The sequence below is a fragment of the Carassius auratus genome, unplaced genomic scaffold (genome assembly GCF_003368295.1).
Source record: "Carassius auratus strain Wakin unplaced genomic scaffold, ASM336829v1 scaf_tig00017605, whole genome shotgun sequence".
Taxonomy (NCBI): Eukaryota; Metazoa; Chordata; class Actinopteri; order Cypriniformes; family Cyprinidae; genus Carassius; species Carassius auratus.
In genome coordinates this window covers 62,840-75,057 of record NW_020524802.1, presented here as the reverse complement: position 1 = coordinate 75,057, position 12,218 = coordinate 62,840, and the positions used below count along the sequence as shown (strand labels likewise).

Genomic DNA, 12,218 nt, shown 5'->3' with positions numbered 1-12,218 from the left:
GCGTTGTTGCGTGGTGACGTGATTCTCCAGCAATGATGGGCAGTCGAGCGAGCGCTGGTGAGTTCCTCTCTCCACCAATAAAATCACACAACCACGCCGTGTCATTTCAACAGGGAAGAAGGAAACTGTCTTAAATGACACTGTAGTCGCTATTGTTACATTTTTGCGCTGAGTCTGTTACAACTCTTTAAGTTTAGCCTGCTGTTTATGATTTGTTAAGTAAAGAACACTATAAGTAAGTAACATGTTGTCATTGAGTGCGTTTGATTCTGCAGTGTATATTCAGCTGTCTACTAAGTTCAGCTTCTACTTATACTTTCTGCTTTGCATTAGTTGTGAATGCGATGCATTGCATGAAATTATTAGCAAGCTGAAAGTCCAGTCAGTGCCAGGCTGAGCCCTGTTAAATAAGGGATTGTGCTAATAACATTATGGTAAGTTCAGGGTGTGTGAGAGACAGGGAGGTCGTGTTTTTGTGTCACACGAGGTATATATTATATGTGTACCTTTCCTGTATGCCACAGAGAGAGCACACACTACAGTCCCTGTCAACAGTGGTAGGACATTTTTTATTTGTTATCCCAATTCAAGCAGTTATGTGATGTGATTTCTAGTTACAGTAGTTAATTGTTAGAACAGCTGTAGTTATTGTTGTTTATATGTTCCCTAAAAAAGTAGAAGCGACTTGGCATTGGCAAGGAATTATTGCATGTGAAATAACTACATCAAATCCATATAATTTATCTAGACTACTTTCTTTCCAAGTGTATGTCTTCATAATCAGGCCATTTATTGAACAAGATTGCTCTGTGGTTGATCTGCTGTGTTGATATTGTGTCACTTACTAATATTCATGTTAATGTCTTTGACATTGTACTGTGTGTGTGTTAGGTCGCTTTTGTTGAAGTGCTCTTTATAGAACACCTTTTGTATGGGAATTTGCGTGTCACATTTTGATATTTTATTTATTTAGGCAGTTTTTGTTTGCATCAAGTTATTATGTGTTGTATCAATATTATCGTCCATCCTGATGTCTATCTGCTAACTGCCCTGTCAACATTTTCACTGACCTGAAGTTTATTTTATTTAAATATATATTAACTTCTATTTTATATTTTTATATGTGCCAAAAATATTTTTCATTTGACATTATTTTTTTTAAACATAATTAAATTATCTTTAATTTGCCATATAAAATGGAAATGATGCAGCTGTAATATACCTCCATAAACATATTTTTGATCTGACTGTAAGGACAACCTGAGATCTGCGGTTTAATCTCTTTCTGACCTCCTGGCAGACAAGATGAGTCTTCCCCTCTCACGCTCTGAAGTGTTTGGGGAGCTGAGGAAAGAGCTACACGAGGATGCAGAATTTCACCAGTCTGACGTCCACATCTTTATCATCATGGGGGCTTCGGTGAGTCTCAGGGTTTGTTTGTGTGGTATTTTAAAATCTCCGTCTCTACTAATGAGGAACCGATGATTTGTCACTAATTTCGTATTCTTTGGATCTACTGCTGAGCTGCGAAGCTGTGTGAATCCATGTATAAGAGTGACTACATGTTTCATGCACATCAGTATTCTGAAAATGGGAAGTGTTCGGTTTAGTACTGAATCATGTAATCCTCACAATCCACTTGCCTGATTTAGTTTAAGACATTATGCAGATTTCCCATATTATGATTCCCACCCCTGGAATATCACACATTTGTTACATGTAAACACCTAATTTAGAAAAAGTAAACACTTTAGATTAGGGAGAAATATCCACTATTATCTAGTTGCATATTATCATATTACTAACACAATGGCTGTTTATTAGTGCTTATAAGGCATATATTAATGGCTTATTCTGCATGACCATATTCTAGATTCCTTAACCCCATACCTAAACTTAACAAATACAACAGCAACCTTACTTTTGATCAATAAGCAGCAAATTAGGAGTTTGCTGTAGAAAAACCCTTAGTTAATGGTGTCCCCTAATCTACAGTGTCACCCAGAAAATGTACTTATGAAAGTGTATATATATATATGTGCACACTCCCCGCAGCTTCCCAGTTCGTAAAGCACAATGAAATACACATTACAAACTGGCACAGGTGCGCACACAGTTTCATCATCAGATTTCATCACACTTTCCGTGATTGCATATAGTTTGTTGAACGAGTGTTTCCACATTCTCAAGTTCTCTGGCCATTTTGTTAACTCTCTCCCACCAGACCAAACTTTCATCCCCTCGCTTTTTCTTCTGTTGCTCTAGTGACATATTACTGCATGTGTTTATTAATGTTTGTGCCATGCTTTCCATTTCATGGTGGTGTTTTTGGGATTATTGGAGGTAAGAAGTGTTAATTAGAGTCCTAATTAAATTATTGTGAAAACGTTGTAACAAAAACTAACCAAAGGCAGCGTCTTGACTCTTTGAGAAAAGAAACAACCCATGTGTGTATGGACATTTTTTAGGTTCTTTAGATTATGAAAATGTTTTTCACACTAAGAAAATCTGTTTTTTAAGAACTTTTTACATAAAGGTTCTTTGAAGGAAACAAACATGTTTCTATGGCATCATTGAAAAAACCTTCCTTTGGAAACCTTTATGAAGATTCAAGTCATTGAAATGATTGCCGAAAAATGGTCCAATTTGTCCAGAATCATAACGATGACTTAGTTCCCATTTCAGATCATTTCTCGTACAAACTGATTTCTTTGGTTACACAATTAGTGTTTTACAGCACAGCCTGTTAACTGCTGAAGCAATGAAGGAAGACCGTCTCAGATTCCTCTGAATTAATAAAATGGCCTTGATGTGTTGTACCAGGAAGTACAGCAGAAATTATGCAACCATGAAGTGACATTTCCAACAAAGGGCTTCTTTTTATCATCCAGACCGAGCAGTGGTTGAGTAATTCAGCGGTTCAGTTCACAGCCCGTGAAGACTTAAGGCCGTGAAAGGTGATTGGTCAAGTGTGGTGACAGAAGATCTGTGATTGGCTTGTTGTGATGAAAGAGCCTTGATTAGGTTCAGCATGAAAACATAAACTGTGATGAGTGCTGAACGAAACAAAAGTAGCATGCAAAGTGTTTAGAATATCAAAATGAAGTTTGCATTGTAGTAGCATATACACTTGCTCTTATTAACTTTGTGATGAAATTCAAACCCCCTTCCTCCTTTTTTTGGCTAGTTTTTCTTGTTCCTCCTTATTTTGTTCAACGGTTTAAAAGTCCGTTTTTACACAACTGCTTTGTGAAAAGATCTTTGTTAGTGTTGGCTTTTCCTGTTCTTATTGTTAGGGTTTTTAAATCGGTGCGAGTGAGCTGGATCATGCAATATCACTCTCTGTCAGCGCTTTTCATTCAGTCGGTGCGCAGAGCGAGATGATGGAGCGGACTTGTGTTAGAAAAATGGTGGAGAGGGGGACATGCATGGTCGCGTCTGGTTCCTCGGTTGGCATGGTGTTCAATAGGTTTATGGCATGATATTGAGTCTGTTCAGAAACCGTGTTAAAATGCAGATGCAATGCATTTGTCTAACCTTGAGCCACTTCGATTCATGCATCGACCCGCAGCCAGCCTGTCACATTACCAAATTTGTACATAACTTAGTTTATGAGTGCTCAGTTGGGTGTAGCTGTCATTAGCTAGGCAGCTTTGCAAATGACACACATAATTATAACTAAAACACATGATTGATGAAGAAATCTGTGCTATAGAAATTCTACTTTAGGTACATGTGGAGTCTGCTCATCATTTGCCATTATTACAAAAATATGTAATCTTTATAATAATCGAGACATTTTGCACAAATCAGAAAAAGTAACAGAGTTAAGATAGGCCTTTAATAATTTGCCTAACTTACTCAAATAAAGGTAAAGCATATGTTTATAAATGGAATGGACAGGGATGTCTCGAAATATTGTCTTGTGTGACAATATTTATTTGATTTTGTAAGTGAATTAGATGTTGAATATACCATTTTATAATTTGCTTCTCTGGAAATAAATCCCATAGCTTTAGTGTAAAGCATAACACTTTTCTTTAATATCCACTATCAGAACAAATACATACAGTGCCTCTGGCTGCTTGGTTTTGTGTGTTTGTTGTCGTATGATTATGCTGCGTCCTTCATGCTAAAAGGTCATGGATGAATTTTTGTCAAGTCACCATTACTGGGTGCTTTTCACCAGATTATATTTACTGATATCCCTCAATAACATGTAGCTGGAGAGATGCGACTCCCCTATAAAGCCATAACTCAGACAAACTGAATATTGCCGTCTCATCATGAGTTTCTCATGTGTCTGAATTGGTGTGGATCTGTTCTGCTGAGATCATGACCTTTGAGAAGATTGAATCACATGGAGCGGGGATGGGTCGACTCTTATTTTAAGCTACATTGTATCTTGTTATTGTGTAGTTTGCTATTATTATCTAAATGCTGTTTTTGTGAAAATATTCACTGTTCGACAGGAATTATGGCAGTTCCCTAGGTTTTGATTCTTTTTCAATCACAGTGAGCTGACATTAAACAGACTAGGCCTATATCTTACTTAAAAACAGCTGCTTGGCTGGACTTACAGACACCATTCAATTATATAACAACGCAGATAGCTTTCCTTTGTCGATGTATTTACCATTTGCAGGATGTTTTAAGGTAGCTTGTAGCCTTTAGATTTCAACCCTGAAAAACAACACAACAAATGCAGTGATGACACTTTCAGAATGAATGCATGTAAGTAACTTAGTTTTTAACCAACTGATGGTGCAACTTGTTATTGCTAGTCAGTGGCAGGTGATATCGGAGGGGCATATTTATCTATTTGTATATTTTAGGCATTTGGACCACATTTGTATATTGAATACCAGTGCAAACCAGTATTAGTTATCAGTATTTGTGTTAGGCTTTCCAAAAAGAAAAAATACTTTTAAATGATTTTTTTTATTTATTTGTTTTTATTTTTTGTCAACTAGGTATAAAAAAAAAGCAGCAAACACTGCAAAAATAAATAAATAAATAAATAAAATGGAGAAACAAAGTGTGTCATCGACCAAAAATAGAAATGTGAATATAGAAAAAAAGTTGCCACAGAATAAATAAATGTTTCATACTGCTGCTCAGTTTTCAGAAGTACTTTTAGGACTACAACAAGCACAGATGTATATAATATAATGAACTCTTCGTGAGGGACCCCTTTCATTAACTATAAAGCCTGCATTTCTGCATGATATTATAAAACCAACATGTTTCCAAAATTTTCTAAATATTTGGCCTTTTCTCGTCAAACTAAATATTGTTACAAAGCAGCTTTACAGAAAATATTTGGTAAGACACTCCCTTAGTTATCATATGTCTTTTATTATTATTATTAAGTAATTGGTTTACAAATGTAAAGTGGGACAAATCCCCAACTTTGTTCTCATTTTTGCTAGATTTTTGGTTTTGGGGCAATTTTAGTTGGATCCTGTGTTCATCATTTAGTCTTTAAGATAATCTAACACTGATCACCAATCAGCTTTTCTCTTTCAAATTCTCTGATGTGATTTAACTAGTTTTGAAAATGTTGCAATATGAAAACAGTAACAGGCTTTCGTGTAATTTAGCATACATGAATATATGAATGTGTTTTTTTTTTGTAGGGAGATCTGGCCAAAAAGAAAATCTACCCAACTTTGTGGTGAGTACTCTGACATAACACACGTTTACACACATTGGGTTTTTACTAGTGCAAAACCATTCAACATTTAGATTGATATTCTTTGAAATAATTTTCTTATGCTTAGCAAGGCTGCATTTATTTAATCATATTGTAACACAAACAATTTAAGATTTATTAATATTCTATTACAATTATTCAGGATTAATTAATGTTATACTGTTTTAGGATTTATTTTTTATTTTTTTCTGGGTCTTTTGAATAGAAACTTCAAAGGAATTATTGGAAATTGAAATCTTTTGTAACAATATAAAAGTATTTGCTGTCACTTTGCTGAATAAAAGTATGAATTTCTTTCAGAAAGTATTATTGACGTCTAATACTTTGATCAGTATGAAGTATTTCTGTCTGTTTCTTGTAGGTGGTTGTTCAGAGACGGTCTTCTCCCTGAACAGACATATTTTGTGGGTTTTGCGCGCTCTGATCTGACGGTGGATGCCATACGTGCAGCCTGCCTGCCCTACATGAAGGTCACGGCCCTGAGAGTTTCTCCATGTGCATCTGTCTGTTAACTACATATGTGTGTTAATATGTCCTCTCCTCCCTTTAGGTGGCAGACTCTGAGGCAGAGCGGCTCACTGCGTTCTTCAGCAGAAACTCTTACATCAGCGGGAAGTATGTGGATGAATCCTCTTTCTCTAACCTGAACACTCACCTGCTGTCTCTGCCTGGAGGAGCTGGGGCTAACCGGCTCTTCTACCTGGCCCTGCCGCCCAGCGTTTACCACGACGTCACCAAGAACATCAAGCATCATTGCATGAGCACCAAGTGAGGAGCAGTTGCTTTGGTTTCATTTTTTGTTTATTGATGTAACTGCTTTCGTAATGCAAGGCAAATCATGTCCAGAAGTTGAGTAGAGTTTGCCACGGACTTAAATGGTACAATTTGGACCTGACTGACAAAAATTATGTGAAAGAAAACGAATTCGTACAATAAAGAAGGCTTTTTAGATTTTTAGAGATCATATATTTAAAATTGCCTTTGTTTATAAAAAATAAAGCTGAAATAAAGCATAAATATTAGATTAAAAATAAAAATGGTTAAATAAAAAATTTCTAAAACTAAAAAAATATATATATAAAGTTTAATAAAATTGAAAACATTTATTAAAACACTTAATTGCTAAAACTTAAAAACTGAAAAAAAAAAAAATAATAATAAATAAATGAATAAAAGCTCATTCACAATGTTAATAAATATTATACTAGTATATTAATAATCCTAAAATATCACTGGCTAGATGTGAGGTGTTCAGTTTTCTAATTCTCTGTGTATATGATTTTGCTCTAGCAAAGGCTTTTTTCACATGCAGCATATTTCTGGTGTTTAGAGGCTGGAACAGGATAATCGTGGAGAAGCCTTTCGGTCGTGACCTGCAGAGCTCGGAGGAGTTAACCAGTCATCTCTCTTCTCTCTTCACTGAGGACCAGATTTACCGGATAGACCATTACCTAGGCAAAGAGATGGTCCAGAACCTCATGGTTCTCAGGTGGGGCTCTACTGCTGCTTTTCACTGGCTCTCACACAGTTATCATTTGTGCATTAAAGGGTTAAACTCCACCAGGAGTCCCTTCATCTGTTACAGGTTTCTTTCCTATTTCCTTAAAGGTTTGGAAATCGGATATTTGGTCCCATATGGAACCGGGACAGTGTGGCTTGTGTGGTTCTGACCTTCAAAGAGCCGTTTGGTACCATGGGCCGGGGAGGATATTTTGATGATTTTGGTATCATTCGGTTAGTTTTCTTGCTCTGAGATGCTTTTTGCTCCTGTGAAACTAAGATGTTTAATTGCATGTTATGAAAGTATAGTCTACTGAAAACTGAATCTGTTTGATTAATTTATTCATGCTTACACAAAATGTTATATGCAATGAAAGTGTATAGAACAGAAAAAGTAGTCCATAAAAAAAAACCTAAAGCCTAAAGTTAAATTTCAAAGACAAACTAAAAAAAAAAATCATTGCACTTTGTGTTCATGAGGATTCCCTTCAAAGGCTGAGAGGATTTTGATTTGTAGATGAATGTATTCCTCTCTTTCTGTCTCCAGTGATGTGATGCAGAACCACCTGCTGCAGATGCTCTGTCTGGTTGCCATGGAGAAGCCTGCATCCACCAGCTCTGATGATGTTAGAGATGAGAAGGTAACGAGCCGGTCAGCCAATCCACTGTGTCCAGCCGCCCCTGCAGCTCTCTTTTCTGGCACTTATCATAACGATCCTGAATTCAGCCTTGAGGAGCAAATATATCAAATATATCCATCCCATCACCTCTGATAACAGTTAAGCATTAGCATAAAAGGATGGTGGACCGTACTGCACGTATAGCCTAAATTAAGGTCTTGGCTCCTAGATTACACTTCAGTGTAGTGTTCATTTTTACAGAATATACAGAATTATTGATTTTAAAATGTATATTATCGCAATAATTATGTGTGGTACCCAAGGGGTCAGGGTTTGTTTTTGGTTTTTTCATTCATTCATTCATTCATTTTATTTATTTTTTATTTTGTTTTGCACGTTTTTTTGTACTTTATTTATTCATTTATTTACTTATTTTGGCTGTTTTGTGAATGTGAAGTAGATTTGTGCTTTCCCCTGTTTATTTTGTTTCCCTGTTTATTTAGATTTTTTTTCTGTCTATGTTAGTTTTGTTTTTGTACAGTTTTGTTAAAATACTTTTAACATTGATTATAAATAGAGATTTGTTTGTTTGTTAATATTTATTTTAATTGTTTTCTGTTTATTTAACTTGATTTTGTTTTTGGTATTGTTTTTTGTTGTTGTTGTTGTTGGAGGATTTTAACAGTGGGAAGTAGACTTGTGTTTTCTCTTTCCTTGTTTATCTATTCATTTTCATTTTACTTTTGTTTGAAGTCTTTTCATAGTGTGAAGTAGGCTTGTGCTTTTCCCTGTCCTTGTATATATTTTCCTTTTTATGTTTATTTATTTAATTTAGTTTTGTTTTTGTGCTGCTTTTTGTTTTGTTTTTCTTATTTTTGAAGGCTTTTAACAGTGTGAAGTTGATTTTTTTTTCTCTGTTTATTTATTTATTGAAAACTTATAACAGTATTGAAGAAGACTTGCTTTTAAAATATTACATATTTTAAAATGTAATAAACTCTTTCCTTGTTTATTAATTTTGTTTTAAGACGTTTTTTCTACTGCAAATATTATTATTAATATTATCATTATTATTGTTGATGTTGTTATTATTATTATTATTATTTCTGTCCGTCTCTGTGCATGCATGTGTGTGTGCGTGTGTGTTCAATCACATGTCATTCACAGCTTTGCTTATTGGTTAAAATGAAGCATCCAACTGAAGTGCTTTTGTTAAAATAAATGGGAATTATCCTGAATAGCTCTCTAGAGGTACTGTAGATCCCTTTCTAATACCCTTTTTTGTTTTGTTTTGTATGCTCTCTGTGTCCCTCTACAGGTGAAGGTGCTGAAGTGCATTGAGCCGGTCTCTCTCTCAGATGTGGTCTTGGGTCAGTATGTGGGAGATCCCGATGGAGAAGGAGAGGCTAAACTGGGTTATCTAGATGACAAAACTGTCCCCGAAGGCTCCACTCAGGCTACATTTGCCACAGCAGTGCTTTATGTAAAGAACGAACGCTGGGATGGTAAGTGCTAATTAACAAATTCTTACAGTCTGGCCAAAGATCTTACATTTGGACCTTGCTGATACTGTATTTGAGCTGTGGCTGTTTCTGAAATTAAAAGCATTCCTTGCACTGCTTTAATAGCTGATTTAAATGAATTCAATGAGAAGCTTTACTTACCCTTTGGTCTTGGAAACGAAATTGTTTTGTGGTTTAAAATGCAAAATTAACTTCTAGCACATGCGCTGCCATTCAGAAGTTTGTGGTTGGATTTAAAAAAAAAAATTTTTTTAAATTAAGTCTCTTATGACTAGTTTGATAAAAAATACAGTAAAAAAAAAAACATTTAAAATAACTATTTGATTATATTTTAAAATGTAATTGATTTCTTTGCTCAAAGCTGAATTTTTAGCATCATTCAGTGTCACAAAAGAACCGCATTTACTGGTAATAGATTTTCATTTTCTGTCAATTTATTATTTTGATCAATTTAATGCGTCCTTGCTGAATAGAAGTATATTAATTTCTTTCACTAACAACAAAGGAACAGCTTACTGAATCCAAACTGAACTGCAGTATATACCTGACAGTCTCTCTCTTCCTGAATGTGTTGATGTTTTATTAACCCGTTTGACCGGCCCGTCTCTCTCCAGGAGTTCCCTTCATCCTCAGGTGTGGAAAGGCTCTGAATGAGAGGAAGGCAGAGGTGAGGCTGCAGTTCACAGACGTCCCTGGAGACATCTTTAGCTCTCACTGCAGGAGGAACGAGTTAGTGGTGCGTGTGCAGCCCAACGAGGCCATCTACGCCAAGATGATGAGCAAGAAACCCGGAGTCTACTTCAGCCCTGAGGAGACCGAGCTGGACCTCACCTACCACAGCAGATACAAGGTAAAACACACTTTGACTAATGATATATGGGATATCATATGTAGAAAATGACTTCATTTCAACCCCAAATCTTTCTTAAAGTGACTTGCTTTTTTGTTTATAAATGTGCTTTTCTCTGTTCTCCTTCCAAAGGACGTTAAGCTGCCCGATGCCTACGAACGTCTGATTCTGGACGTCTTCTGCGGCAGCCAAATGCATTTTGTACGAAGGTGTGTTTCTCACTGTGATTACAGTGATGTAAATGCAGTATGTTGTTAAAGTAAACACCCATTGCTGATTTTGACTTATTTCATTAAAGTGATGAGTTGAGGGAAGCCTGGAGAATCTTCACTCCTCTTCTTCATCAGATCGAGAAGGAGAAGACGCCACCCATCAAATACAAATACGGAAGGTGAAACATGCTTTTTTTTATTTTAATTTAAGAAATTGTTGATGAAGGGATGTGTAATGCACCTCTGGTTCTGTCTCATAGCCGTGGTCCCGCAGAGGCTGATGAACTGGTAAAGAAGGTGGGCTTTCGCTACGAGGGTACATACAAATGGGTGAACCCACACAAACCGTGAAAGAAGACGAGGACCGAAACGAGGAGCTGAAACCTGACTAATAAACCAGCCCAAAATGAGTGCCTGAAGTAAAAGAGAGAAAGTGGCACTTATTTGAAGATGCACTCTGTTTGCACTTCATTTAAAGAAGGACCAGCAAGATTAGCAAACACTTTTTTTTTCTTTTTAATCATTAATCATAACCAGCTCATTGTGATATATAATGCTTTATAGAACATTTCTCATATTATTTCATTCTATATTTCACTGGACTTACTTACAACAAACTTTTCCATTTTAGTTATGCACTTAAGCATCATTTTGATATTCCCTGTGCTGTCATTCCCTTTCTTCTTTCTTCTTAAAGAAAAACAAAGCTTCTGTAATGCATCCCTCTTTCTACATACAAAAGTCTTCTCATTTAATGCTGCTCACATTTCAGAAGTGTTTTACAGGAAGAAAGCTGGTATAGAAGTTCAGTCTGCTCCTGCAGTGATGGTTGTGTTCATACATTTTGTTGCATTTTTTTTTTTTTTGTATCAAGCTTATTAAAATCAAAAGTGGACCACACAAAAGAAAGATTCCAGAAACATTCAGGGATTAGGAATGTTAGGAATTATGTACATGAATGACATTTCACCTTGTCTTAAGGTTCCCACAGATTGGCTAAATGAGTCACAAATATATTTAGTCTTATTAAAACAGATGTATTACATTCCACATCTCTCTGTAAATAATTAACTGGATGAGATTTAATGTTTATTGTTACAGTTCACTAATGTGAACCTAATTTGGGCATGGTCTCTTTCTGCTTACTATTTTTCGGTTTCAGCACTAGATGGACGTTTAACAGTGTTGTTGACGACACTGAATTTCAACATCCTGTCAGGGTGCCTAAAACAACAGAGTTATTTCAGCAGATTTCGGGATTTACTGCTTGTTTGGCTTTTGCCATGCATTTTTAATTTCTGGTTTCTGATCTTTTTTTTTATGCTTCAACATCTGTGAACTATTTTTCGCTTTTTTGTAATAGACAAAATTTTCCCTTTTATTGTAATAGACAAATACTTTTACAATAAAGCATAGGTAAGATGCCTCACATTTCTCTCGTTGCTTTTTTTATTTTTACATTTTTATTTTTTAACATCTGGTCCTTTCAGGTCATATCCCATTAATATCTCTAGCTTGCTTCAGTACAGCCAACATAGCAAAAAAAAATTACTGAGCGAGACTCTGAGACTCTGAAAGCTTTCAAATGAATGTTTGTTTGTTTGTTGGTCTTTATAGAGACTTTTGTACACATAAGTGCAACTTTTTACATAAATGTCATCTGTCATGTACATGGAAATCCTATCACAGCAATTTCTATAAAATGATTTAAAAATGCTTTTGAAGTAAACATAAAAAGCTGGAAAAGTAGTGAAAATAATTTTCGAAAAAACAACAACAACAACAACAACAACAACA

General features: G+C 35.6%; 1 protein-coding gene across 3 annotated transcripts; it reads left to right on the top strand.

Annotated features, from left to right (window-relative positions):
* On the top strand, positions 1-11,850 carry LOC113075748 (glucose-6-phosphate 1-dehydrogenase). Of its 3 annotated transcripts, XM_026248441.1 has the most exons (14): positions 93-235; positions 525-557; positions 1,301-1,419; positions 5,640-5,677; positions 6,078-6,186; positions 6,267-6,484; positions 7,047-7,205; positions 7,325-7,450; positions 7,764-7,857; positions 9,155-9,341; positions 9,974-10,209; positions 10,342-10,418; positions 10,508-10,600; positions 10,682-11,850. In XM_026248441.1, exons 3-14 carry the CDS (start codon positions 1,306-1,308, stop codon positions 10,770-10,772), a joined length of 1,542 nt encoding a protein of 513 aa, XP_026104226.1. In that variant the 5' UTR covers positions 93-235; positions 525-557; positions 1,301-1,305; the 3' UTR covers positions 10,773-11,850. The 3 variants fall into 3 exon arrangements, with proteins under 3 accessions (XP_026104224.1, XP_026104225.1, XP_026104226.1); XM_026248439.1 differs by lacking the exons at positions 93-235; positions 525-557 and adding an exon at positions 1-57; XM_026248440.1 differs by lacking the exon at positions 525-557 and having other exon boundaries at positions 83-235.
* Positions 11,851-12,218: the final 368 nt, after the last annotated feature.

Bases quoted from the DNA above. Each gene is read 5' to 3' on its own strand.
- LOC113075748 (XM_026248439.1), top strand. From the start codon at position 33: ATGATGGGCAGTCGAGCGAGCGCTG. The intron at 6,485-7,046 runs GTGAGGAGCAGT...TCTGGTGTTTAG, and splicing joins CATCATTGCATGAGCACCAA to AGGCTGGAACAGGATAATCG. The intron at 9,342-9,973 runs GTAAGTGCTAAT...GTCTCTCTCCAG, and splicing joins AAAGAACGAACGCTGGGATG to GAGTTCCCTTCATCCTCAGG.